General features: G+C 40.1%; 1 protein-coding gene across 1 annotated transcript in view; it reads right to left on the reverse strand.

The window, feature by feature from the left end:
* Positions 1-11023, reverse strand: part of LOC139421584 (NLR family CARD domain-containing protein 3-like) — a 72893-nt gene extending 61870 nt beyond the window's left edge. The window contains exons 1-4 of the mRNA XM_071172626.1: positions 10755-11023; positions 7014-7219; positions 5701-5820; positions 3674-3793 (exon numbers count right to left, since the gene is read on the reverse strand). Of these exons, the coding sequence (XP_071028727.1) occupies positions 3674-3793; positions 5701-5820; positions 7014-7189 (416 nt within the window). The 5' untranslated portion in view covers positions 7190-7219; positions 10755-11023. The remainder of the gene's footprint in view (positions 1-3673; positions 3794-5700; positions 5821-7013; positions 7220-10754) is intronic.
* Positions 11024-13449: the final 2426 nt, after the last annotated feature.

The following is a 13449-nucleotide window of genomic DNA, read 5'->3' on the forward strand; positions in this document are numbered from 1 at the left end:
CATTAATCACATTTTTGCAATTGTATTACCCTGAGAAATGTTTAACTTAAAACCTCTTTGGGATAGGGGGCTGCATTTTCACTTTTGGATAAATAGCGTGCCCAATTTTAACTTCCTGCTTCTCATGCCAAGAATATAAGATATGCATATTATTAGTAGATTTGGATAGAAAACACGTTGACGTTTCTAAAACTGTTTGAATCATGTCTGTGAGTATAACAGAACTTAGGTAGCAGGCAAAACCCCGAGAACTAACCATTCAGATTTATTTTTTTGAGGTCACTGTCTATTCAATGAGTTTTCATTGGGGAACTAGATTTAAGGCACTTGTTTGCAGTTCCTACCGCTTCCACTGGATGTCAAAAGTCTTTGGAAATTGGTTGAGGTTATTCCTTTGTGCAATGAAGAAGTACGGCCATCTTGAATCAGTGTAACATTATGTGTACTGTTTGAGAGTTGCGCAAGACTAGAAAGCATGCTTGAGTTTATTGTCCTCCTGTATTGAAAACATATAGACCCGTCTTCAATTTGATCGATTATTAACGTATAAAAATACCTAAAGTTGTATTACAAAAGTAGTTTGAAATGTTTACAGGTAACTTTTGAGATATTTTGTAGTGACGTTGCGCAAATTGGAAGCTGTTTTTTTCTGGATCAAAGCGCCAAATAAATTGACATTTTGGATATATATGGAAGGAATTCATTGAACAAAAGGACCATTTGTGATGTTTATGGGACATATTGGAGTGCCTCGTCAAAGGTAAGGTAAGGCATGAATTATATTTTATTTCTGCGTTTTGTGTCGCAGGGTTGATATGCTACTCTTTGTTTACTGTTGTGCTATCATCAGATAATAGCTTCTTATGCTTTCGCCGAAAAGCCTTTTTGAAATCTGACATGTGTGATTTAATGAAAGTTAGAGTTTTATATCATTTTATTTTGGCGCTCTGCATTTTCCCTGGCTATTGGCCAAGTGGGACGCAAGCGTCCCCCCTATCCCAGAGTTAACAGAGGGTCTAGCACATTTCTCCTATTTGTCTTCCTCTTCAGGTAAGGGTGTATTGCATGGTGCCGTTGCCAGAGATATTAGAAAAAACAGATAGGAATCTCATTGAGAATCGAATGGAGGAACGTTGGTTGCTAAACTATTCGTCGCACAAACCCTTCTCAGAGTCAGAGTATGAGTCGAGAGATGACCCTATTGTCCTCGAAGGTGCGTAAAATCACGATTCCAAAGCTATACAATATTACAGATATCAAGTTAATTATCTCACATCTCGGAAAATATTTGTACTGTTGAATTTCTTGTTGACGAAATTCATGCTAATGTTTGGTTTTTGAGCGACTCCCATTCACTCCTTGGAGGAGAGCACTCCAAGTCCCAGAATCACCCAGAATGCACCGTGTGGACCATCTGCTGGATATCTGTATATTGAGAGTGTCAAACTCCACTCTGCCAGTTGAACATGGTGAGATTGTAGACTCCTAAATTTATAGTGCAGTTTGTTTAGGGGAATTTACAGCTAACTAGCTACTTCACATGCTGATAGTGTCTTTCGTATTATTGTGTGTAGCTACGTTTGCTAGCTAGCTAGCCAACCCATAGAGAGAGCATTCCATTGCGGATTTTGTAGTAGACTTGATGTCACACCCTGACCTTAAGAGATCCTTTTTATGTCTCTATTTTGGTTTGGTCAGGGTGTGAGTTGGGGTGGGCATTCTATATGTTGTGTTTCTATGATTTTCTAGGTTTTGGCCGGGTATGGTTCTCAATCAGGGACAGCTGTCTATCGTTGTCTCTGATTGGGAACCATACTTAGGTAGCTCTTTTTTTCCACCTTTGTTTATGGGAAGTTGACTTTGTTTAGGGCACATGGCCTTTGAGCTTCACGGTTTGTTTTTGGTAGTGTTTATTGTTGTTGGTAGTGTTTGTTGTTGGTAGTGTTTATTGTTTTTGGTAGTGTTTATTGTTGTTGGTAGTGTTTATTGTTGTTGGTAGTGTTTATTGTTGTTGGTAGTGTTTATTGTTGGTAGTGTTTATTGTTGGTAGTGTTTATTGTTTTTAGTAGTGTTTATTGTTTTTAGTAGTGTTTATTGTTGTTGGTAGTGTTTATTGTTTTGGTAGTGTTTATTCTTAATTAAAATAAAATTACGCTCACCACGCTGCACCTTGGTTCTCTCCTTTCGACAGCCTTGATGTTGCTACCAACCTTATTATAACGGCAAAATTAAACATTTGTTAAAACAAAAAAATATTGTTCTCACATGCTAGTGTAATTTAACACTGTAAATGAAAGGAATCTGGTTTTGGGTGCATCTTTAAAACACTGGAATTGTGTTCATTTGTTGGTAGAAATGTGTTCAACATCCACTGAAATACAGTAGCTAGCAAGTTTACTAGGGGTGCGTTCGTAAATTCACTCTGGACGCTCTGCTCTGAAATACGAACGCTCTTGTTCAAGTGTCCTAGAGCACTTGATATTGATGAATTGACGAACGATTAAACGATTCCAGGCAGATCGCTAGCTTGCTACAGTACAATGTCTTTCATTTGTTTCTTTTAGGAGTATGACACTCAAATAAAAAACATGGGCTGGCGTACACCCATAGAAAATGATTTTATGTAGAGGTGCTGACTAACGGCGAATAAACTGTAAACTATAAAAATAAAGAGTTGCACACTCCATAAATAAACTCCCTCCCATTAATTTATTGGGTAAATCACCAACGTTTCGGCATCACTGTGCTTTCTTCAGGGTGTATGACTCTGCCAACATCGACATGTTAATCCTGAATATGTTAACTCTGCAGTTTACACATACACAGCTTCCAGATTGAGATGATTGTTCCTTATAACGATGTAAAAACTTCAACATGCACTTCAGGATGAAAAGGAGCACCTCCCAACCCCTCTGCGAGGAAACAGCTATCGAAAATAACCAACCAGGCAGTCGGTCAGCCATCCATTCTAGTAGACAATCAGCTCATGAACGTTCTGTGGTTACTAGGAAATCAAGAGTCAATCAGATAAAATATTGTCATGCCATTATAAACAAATCTTGATCAGGTACCTAACATAATAAATCCCCATGAAACTACATTTAAAAATATATCAAAACTATATTTCAATAGATAAAATACATTACATGAAGCATTAGACAAGCTACAGACAACAAACACAATTGCATTTTATCTATGGCAATTTGAATGCACAGAGATGCCGTGACGAGATCCTGAGACCTATTGTCATGCCATTCATTCACCGCCATCACCTCATGTTTCTGCATGATAATGCAGAGCCCCATGTCACAAGGATCTGTACACAATCACTGGAAGCTGAAAATGTCCCAGTTCTTCCATGGCCTGCAGAATTACCAGACAAGTCACCCATTGAACATGTTTGGGATGCTCTGGATCAACGTGTATGACAGCGTGTTCCAGTTCCTGACACTATCCAGCAACTTAACACAGCCATTGAAGAGGAGTGGGATAACATTCCATAAATTAACTGTAACTCAGTGAAATCTCTGAAATGGTGGCATGTTGAGTTGTTCTATTTTTGTTCAGTATACATAAAGCACTGATTATTAGCAGATGCTTTATATACTCACATAAAAATATAGAAAATTATTCTATTCAACAGTAATATCATAAATGCTGACCAGTAAATTACCTGGGGTCAAAGGTTCCTGTTACATCACTCAAATTAACAGGATGGTCCATAGAGAAGTCACTCTTCATGGACAGATGACTGGTTACTGGAGAGACTGGTCTCTGAGTCCTTTTGACACCTCTAGAATAGTTATTAAATGTCCACAGAGCAAATTATAATCACGAAACAATATGAACAATACAACTTTATAAGGTTCAAAATCATAGAACTGAACCATAAAATGGTTATACACTGGGGAGAGCAAGTACTTGATACACTGCCGATTTTGCAGGTTTTCCTACTAACAAAGCATGTAGAGGTCTGTAATTTTTATCATAGGTACACTTCAACTGTGAGAGACGGAATCTAAAACAAAAATCCAGAAAATCACATTGCATGATTTTTAAGTAATTAATTTGCATTTTATTGCATGACATAACTATTTGATACATCAGCAAAGCAGAACTTAATATTTGGTACAGAAACCTTTGTTTGCAATTACAGAGATCATACGTTTCCTGTAATTCTTGACCAGGTTTGCACACACTGCAGCAGGGATTTTGGCCCACTCCTCCATACAGACCTTCTCCAGATCCTTCAGGTTTTGGGGCTGTCGCTGGGCAATACGGACTTTCAGCTCCCTCCAAAGATTTTCTATTGGGTTCAGGTCTGGAGACTGGCTAGGCCACTCCAGGACCTTGAGATGCTTCTTAAGGAGCCACTCCTTAGTTGCCCTGGCTGTGTGTTTCGGGTCGTTGTCATGCTGGAAGACCCAGCCACGACCCATCTTCAATGCTCTTACTGAGGGAAGGAGGTTGTTGGCCAAGATCTCGCGATACATGGCCCCATCCATCCTCCCCTCAACACGGTGCAGTCATCCTGTCCCCTTTGCAGAAAAGCATCTCCAAAGAATGATGTTTCCACCTCCATGCTTCACGGTTGGGATGGTGTTCTTGGGATTGTACTCATCCTTCTTCTTCCTCCAAACACGGCGAGTGGAGTTTAGACCAAAAATCTCTATTTTTGTCTCATCAGACCACATGACCTTCTCCCATTCCTCCTCTGGATCATCCAGATGGTCATTGGCAAACTTCAGACCGGCCTGGACATGCGCTGGCTTGAGCAGGGGGACCTTGCGTGCGCTGCAGGATTTTAATCCATGATGGCGTAGTGTGTTACTAATGGTTTTCTTTGAGACTGTGGTCCCAGCTCTCTTCAGGTCATTGACCAGGTCCTGCCGTGTAGTTCTGGGCTGATCCCTCACCTACCTCATAATCATTGATGCCGCACGAGGTGAGATCTTGCATGGAGCCCCAGACCGAGGGTGATTGACCGTCATCTTGAACTTCTTCCATTTTCTAATAATTGCGCCAACAGTTGTTGCCTTCTCACCAAGCTGCTTGCCTATTGTCCTGTAGCCCATCCCAGCCTTGTGCAGGTCTACAATTTTATTCCTGATGTCCTTACACAGCTCTCTGGTCTTGGCCATTGTGGAGAGGTTAAAGTCTGTTTGATTGAGTGTGTGGACTGGTGTCTTTTATACAGGTAATGAGTTCAAACAGGTGCAGTTAATACAGGTAATGAGTGGAGAACAGGAGGGATTCTTAAAGAAAAACTAACAGGTCTGTGAGAGCTGGAATTCTTACTGGTTGGTAGGTGATCAAATACTTATGTCATGCAATAAAATGCAAATTAATTACTTAAAAATCATATAATGTGATTTTCTGGATTTTTGTTTTAGATTCCGTCTCTCACCGTTGAAGTGTACCTATGATAAAAATTACAGACCTCTACGTGCTTTGTAAGTAGGAAAACCTGCAAAATCGGCAGTGTTTCAAATACTTGTTCTCCCCAGTGTATCTGTTGCATCTTTAAGACAATTTGTATCTATAACAAGGCCAGAACAGATTAACGTCTACTATTAGCAGACATTTTCAGATATGGCCATATGTTAACTTATTGGGGTCAAACTGAATAGATGTTTAAGTGGCCAGAAGTTTGCAGTGTTGTGTATGTTGAGGACTAATGAATTCTGACCAGTAACTTACCTGGGGTCAAAGGTTCCTCTTCCATCACTCAAATTAACAGGATGGTCCATAGAGAAGTCACTCTTCATGGACAGATGACTGGTTACTGGAGAGACTGGTCTCTGAGTTTGGTTGGAGATTCTGGAAAACAGAATAAATCACAATGAAACTACATTTAAAAATATATCCAAAATATATTTCAATAGATAAAATACATTACACAAGCATTAAAATATATGAAAAAATATACCACCATGAAACATTCAAATACATTACAAATATATTAAATATACTACACTGAACATACATATGAAGTCAACATGTAAAGTGTTGGTCCCATGTCTCATGAGCTGAAATAAAAGATCCCAGAAATGTTCCATACGCACAAAAATATTATTTCTCCCAGAGCTGTTGCCAGAGAGTTGAATGTTAATTTATCTTCCATAAGCTGCCTCCAACATCATTTTAGAGAATTTGTCAGTTTGTCAAACCGGCCTCACAACCGCAGACACGTGCACGCCGTTGTATAGTCGAGCGGTTTACTGATGTCACAGTTGTGAACAGAGGTCCCCATGGTGGCGGTGGGGTTATGGTATGGGCAGACATAAGCTACAGACAACGAACACAATTGCATTTTATCTATGGCAATTTGAATACACAGAGATACCGTGACGAGATCCTGAGACCTATTGTCATGCATTTCATTCACCGCCATCACCTCATGTTTCAGCATGATAATGCAGAGCCCCATGTCACAAGGATCTGTACACAATCACTGGAAGCTGAAAATGTCCCAGTTCTTCCATGGCCTGCAGAATTACCAGACAAGTCACCCATTGAACATGTTTGGGATGCTCTGGATCGACGTGTATTCAGTGTTCCAGTTCCCGACACTATCCAGCAACTTTGCACAGCCATTGAAGAGGAGTGGGACAACATTCTACAGGCCACAACCAACAGCCTGATTAAGTCTACGTGAAGGAGATGTGTCGCACTGCATGAGGCAAATGGTGGTCACTACAGATACTGACTGGTTCTGATCCACACTCCTACCTTTTCTTTAAGGTATCTGTGACCAACAGATGCATATCTGTAATCCCAGTCTTGTGAAATCCATAGATTAGGGCCTAATTTGTTTATTTCAATTGACTGATTTCCATAAATTAACTGTAACTCAGTGAAATCTCTGAAATGGTGGCATGTTGAGTTGTTCTATTTTTGTTCAGTATACATAAAGCACTGATTATTAGCAGATGCTTTATATACTCACATATAAATATATAGAAAATTATTCTATTCAACAGTAATATCATAAATGCTGACCAGTAATTTACCTGGGGTCAAAGGTTCCTGTTCCATCACTCAAATTAACAGGATGGTCCATAGAGAAGTCACTCTTCATGGACAGATGACTGGTTACTGGAGAGACTGGTCTTTGGTCCTTGTGATGTGCCTCCAACCACACTTTATCCAGAGGCAGTGCCCCCTTCCTCTCTCTACAGAATTTCATCCTCAGCAAGCAGACTGATTGTCGAGACACCTAGCGTAGGGTACAGATCAGCAGAACTAAAACCCACAACATAGTCACATTACATTCATCACCGGATTAAACATGATAGTGTGACATTTATTTTTTATGTACAGTTGAAGTCGGAAGTTTACATACACCTTAGCCAAATACATTTAAACTACATTTTTCACAATTCCTGACATTTAATCCTAGTAAAAACTCCCTGTTTTTAGGTCAGTTAGGATCACCACTTTATTTTAAGAATGTGAAATGTCAGAAAAATAGTAGAGAGAATGATTTATTTCAGCTTTTATTTATTTCATCACATTCCCAGTGGGTCAGAAATTTACATACACTCAATTATTATTTGGTAGCATTGCCTTTAAATTGTTTAACTTGGGTCAAACATTTCAGGTAGCTTCCCACAATAAGTTGGGTGAATTTTAGCCCATTCCTCCTGACAGAGCTGGTGTAACTGAATCAGGTTTGTAGGCCTCCTTGCTCACACACGCTTTTTCAGTTCTGCCCACACATTTTCTATAGGATTGAGGTCAGGGCTTTGTGATGGCCACTCCAATACCTTGACCTTGTCGTCCTTAAGCCATTTTTGCCACATCTTTGGAAGTATACTTGGGGTCATTGTCCATTTGAAAGACCCATTTGCGACCAAGCTTTAACTTCCTGACTGATGTCTTGAGATGTTGCTTCAATATATCCACAACCTTTTCCTGCCTCATGATGCCATCTATTTTGTGAAGTGCACCAGTCCCTCCTGCAGCAAAGCACCACCACAACATGATGCTGCCACCTCCATGCTTCACAGTAGGGATGGTGTTTTTCGGCTTGCAAGCGTCACCTTTTTTCCTCATTATGGCCAAACTGTTCTATTTTTGCTTCATCAGACCAGAGGACATTTCTCCAAAAATTACAATCTTTGTCTCCATGTGCAGTTGCAAACCGTAGTCTGGCTTTTTTATGGCGGTTTTGGAGCAGTGGCTTCTTCCTTGCCGAGCGGCCTTTCAGGTTATGTTGATTTTGGACTCGTTTTACTGTGGATATAGATACTTTTGTACCTGTTTCCTCCAGCATCTTCACAAGGTCCTTTGCTGTTGTTCTGGGATTGATTTGCACTCTTCGCACCAAAGTACGTTCATCTCTGGGAGACAGAGCGCGTCTCCTTCCTGAGCGGTATGACGGCTGCGTGGTCCCATGGTACTTTATACTTGCGTACTATTGTTTGTACAGATGAGCGTGGTACCTTCAGGCATTTGGAAATTGCTCCCAAGGATGAACCAGACTTGTGGAGGTCTACAATTATTTTTCTGAAGTCTTGGCTGATTTCTTTAGATTTTCCCATGATGTCAAGCAAGAGGCACTGAGTTTGAAGGTAGGCCTCCAATTGACTCAAATGATGTAAATTAGCCTGTCAGAAGCTTCTCAAGCCATGACATCATTTTCTGGAATTTTCCAAGCTGTTTAAAGGCACAGTCAACTTAGTGTATGCAAACTTCTGACCCACTGGAAATGTGACACAGTGAATTATAAGTGAAATAATCTGTCTGTAAACAATTGTTGGGAAAATGACTTGTGTCATGCACAAAGCAGATATCCAAACCAACTTGCCAAAACTATAGTTTGTTAACAATACATTTGTGGAGTGGTTGAAAAACGAGTTTTAATGACTCCAACTTAAGTGTATGTAAACTTCCGACTTCAACTGTATAATAGTGGTTTGTTAGTGCTATTTCATATAACAATATAGGCCTACCAGTGTCAGGACAGAGCAGGTAGACTAGACCTGATATTTTTCACATTTCCAACGAGACCATCAGATTGTCAGCATGATAAGAGATGATATATCAAACCCACACGGGACAACAAATAATCAAACAAAATATCACAACCGCTCAAATAACATAATAAATTGAAAGAAAAAAGCTAAAGACCTTCCAACCATTTGACTTGTAACATCGCCACATAGGCCTGGTGATTCACTTCCTCATCCCAGTTCCACTTTAACTGAAGTAGAAGCACTTGAACATTAGTTTTGTTTACTCTATAATAATATATAATCTCTTTGCTTTAGTCTATATTCTTATTCTTCAATGGTGCCACCTACTACTGTTGGGTGGTAAACTATAGAAAAATAGACATTGCAGGAAAGGGGGAAAAAGGACGACAAAATGTGGAAAAAGTGGCCCTGTACATATACTTTGTTATTTTCACCTTCAACAGCTGTCACGTTGTCACCTCTTTATGTAACAACAGTAACCAGAGGGTGGCGCTAACAGTCAGTTGCATACGACAGCAGTAACTCGTGACATTGTACTGAATCTTGCTTCAGGTTGTTGTTGTTTTTTGTCCTTCAAGACATCTTTTTAAAATTATTTTTAGCTAACAGTATAACTTACTTGAAACCAGATTTAGTTATGTTTTTTTCCACTCAAATGTGAATTACTGTAGGCCTATAATAATTGTAAACACAACTTTTGAAGAAAGCTTGGAGTGAGATGATATATGGTTCCTGAAACTCCATGAATGGCTTCAATAATACATAGCCTCGTATCATTAATTTTCAAAGACACAAGTTTGCCGATCAGACTTCAAATATGTGTACACTGGCAACACTGGGAAGACGTGGAATAATACAGTAGGTGTGGGGAATAACAGTAGTGTTGTTGCTGACAAGACAATAATTATCCTATATTTTAGACCATTGGTAAGAAGGAGAATTGTTCCACTTATCAGACGAAATAAATAATTAAATCTCACATTTATTTTACTAGGCAAGTCATTTAAGAACAAATCCGTATTTATAATGACGGCCTATCCCACCCCGGACGACGCTGGGCCAATTGTGCCGCACTATGGGACTCCCAATTGTGGTTGTGATATAGCCTGGAATCGAACCGGGATCTGTAGTGACGTCTATAGCGCAGAGATGCAGTGCCTTAGACTGCTGCGCCACTCGGGAGCCCATAAAGCTGCCCATACACCCTAACAAAAGTATTGTTATATTAATTGTCCCTCCTCTAGAAATAAATGTATTCTTTAAAACATGCGTCCAATCCCCTTGATCCCTTACGTAGCTATACCAATCATTTGCTTCAATGTGCGGCGGTTCACAGTGCTGTGGCAAGACAGGACAACGATAAGAGGTGCCGTGAGTTGGCAGTTGGTAAACAAGCCTTCAAACCCAAAAGTTGTATTTGCGAATATGAATTTATATGCCTCAAACATTAAACTGTTAAAATATTTGATGATTAGTTTAATCATGTGTGTAAGTGCTGGTCGAGAACAAATGGATTGAGAACCCATAAAATAAACATTAAATCCTATAATTGAAAAGCTCCTGCGCCATCTTTACCAGACAACGCCTAACACGTAGCCTGACTAGTTACCATTTTGAAAACTGCGGTCTGTCAGCAACTCAGCTCAAGTAGCAGTTCTACTAACTAGTAATATCTAATTCAAGTAGCAGTTCTACTAACTAGTAATATCTCATTCCAGGTAGTCATTATTTTACTTTGTCCTTTGGAATAGATTACTGTTCATAAATACTTACTTTATTGTTTACTTCTCTCCATATGGTGTTTTCTGCTCGGTCGTCTCAAAATGGATCCTGTAAAAAAGAACAACTTTACTTTCTGTTTCAGTTCAGCTGAACTGAACCTCCCCACCCTGATAATAACGTTTTTTATTGGTATCTTCCACTAGATGGCAACGTGCTGTAACTAGACTTTACAACAGTATATGTTCGGTTTCTTGGTCCAGTTGACTCCTTGTCCTTTATTCATAAAGACAGTGTCTCAGAGGAGGAGTGCTTCCCCTCCTTGTCTCCTTTCCTTCATCTCAACTGACATGAGAGAACTGGACAGGTGAAAGCAATGTTTCCACACCAATTAACTACCTTAAAACCTAAATCAGGGTCACCTCTTGGTAGTCTTAAAACCTCTTACTGCAGCCGACTAAATCAGGGTCACCGTGTTTCTTGATAGTCTTAAAAACATTTGAAACAAAAGTATACACCTCACACACATGGTTATGGGCTTTAACAGAAGAAGAAACCTGTACCAGATATAGAGTTTAAATGTATTACATTTTGAGTTTGTGTTCAATTTTTTGTTTGTATCCCAATATTACGCTTTATTTACGTCACAGAAGACTGAAATACAACCAAACCAAATACAACCAAACCGTTTGACATAGAAACACCAGATTTTTTGGCGGGTCTTTTGAAATAATATTGAATAATTATGAAAACTATTAATAACATTCCACCAGGTGAAAGAAGAACAAGCAGTGATCCATCTCTCCTCTACTTTGAGTCATTAATTTAACATTTATTTAACTAGGCAAGTCAGGGAGAGATGGACATGCATATTATTCATGTTAGCTCTCTGTGTACATCCAAAGGCCAGCCGTGATGCCCTGTTCTGAAAGTCCCTCTTTGTGGCACCTGACCACACGACTTAACAGTAGTCCAGGTGCGACAAAACTAGGGCTTGTAGGACCTGCCTCGATGATAGCGTTGTTGAGAAGGCATAGCTAATATTAACTACCATCTAGATGTCACCTTGATACATACAATCTACTACTCAATGTGGAGGAAATTAAAGGTAACAACACCGGGACACAGGAACCCTTGGTTCCCGCTTGACAAGCACTACTGTCCGGCGACAGCGTGGGAAGTAGCTACCTAGCCAATATCAAGGTGACAGTCACAGTATTTGTTTTTATGTTGAACCTTTACTTAACTAGGCAAATTAGTTAAGAACAAATTCTTATTTACAATGAAGGCCTACCCCGGCCAAACCCGGGGTAGGCCAAACCAAACCCGGCTAAACACAATAGCCCATAATGACAAAACAAAAACTGTTTTTTTGACATGTGGCAAAAGGTCGCAAAGTTCAAGGGGGCCGAATACCCCTTGTAGGCCCCCTTCAAGGCACTGTAAATAGAGCAAGGGTTGAGGGAATAGGGAATGTTTTTCCTAAACAAATTAGGGATTTTGGTAACAGAACTTTTCAGTCAGAAATGGCTGTAATTACGTTGTAACACGGACAGCGCGATAAACACTTTGATGTTCTGTGCTGGTGACCTTTAGCAGGGAGCAGAGAGAGACAATGGTTGCTAGTCACAGTCACTGACTGTCTTGTTTTTTGACACAACTGAGCCAGGCCCGGCACTATCAAATCCATTGCTAGTCGGACTTCCTCAAGTAATTTGTGTCTTAATTATTTTATCAAACCCTATGCTTAAAGCATCAGACAACGTCAGTAAATATAGTTGATTTGATTAAAACACATAGGATGTGTCAATATACGAAGAAAAAAAAAAGTGTCGACCAATCGACCAATCAAAAGAACAGACGACTCTTGGTCGACCAATATTTTCTTTAGTCTGATACAACCCTTCAAGTCACACAGAGAACTAAGACAAACCCTCAGCGCCACAATACTGGTAGACCAAACTGAGTATCACCCAGGTTGGTATACTGTGAAAAGTCATAAAAACAAGAACGAAACCCAAACGAGATGGCACCAAGCCAAACCGGGTGGGGGGACAGCAGAGCACCCTGATGGATAAGCTAGTTAGCTGTTCCAAGCTATTGAATAGCTATGGGTATACTTCTGATAGAGAGGCTAGCTGGCTGCTCCAAGCTATTGAATAGCTATGGGTATACTTCTGATAGAGAGGCTAGCTGGCTGCTCCAAGCTATTGAACAGCTATGGGTATACTTCTGATAGAGAGGCTAGCTGGCTGCTCCAAGCTATTGAATAGCTATGGGTATACTTCTGATAGAGAGGCTAGTTAGCTGCTCCAAGCTATTGAACAGCTATAGGTATACTTCTGATAGAGAGGCTAGCTGGCTGCTCCAAGCCATTGAACAGCTATGGGTATACTTCTGATAGAGAGGCTAGCTGGCTGCCCCAAGCTATTGAATAGCTATGGGTATACTTCTGATAGAGAGGCTAGCTGGCTGCTCCAAGCCATTGAACAGCTATGGGTATACTTCTGATAGAGAGGCTAGCTGGCTGCCCCAAGCTATTGAATAGCTATGGGTATACTTCTGATAGAGAGGCTAGCTGGCTGCTCCAAGCCATTGAACAGCTATGGGTATACTTCTGATAGAGAGGCTAGCTGGCTGCTCCAAGCTATTGAACAGCTATGGGTATATGAAGGGCAACAACAACAAAAAAATACCTTACTAAGCTATTCCTATCACTCTCAGTTAACCTTGGCCTACTCACAGGGAT

The sequence above is a fragment of the Oncorhynchus clarkii genome, chromosome 12 (genome assembly GCF_045791955.1).
Source record: "Oncorhynchus clarkii lewisi isolate Uvic-CL-2024 chromosome 12, UVic_Ocla_1.0, whole genome shotgun sequence".
Lineage (NCBI taxonomy): Eukaryota > Metazoa > Chordata > Actinopteri > Salmoniformes > Salmonidae > Oncorhynchus > Oncorhynchus clarkii.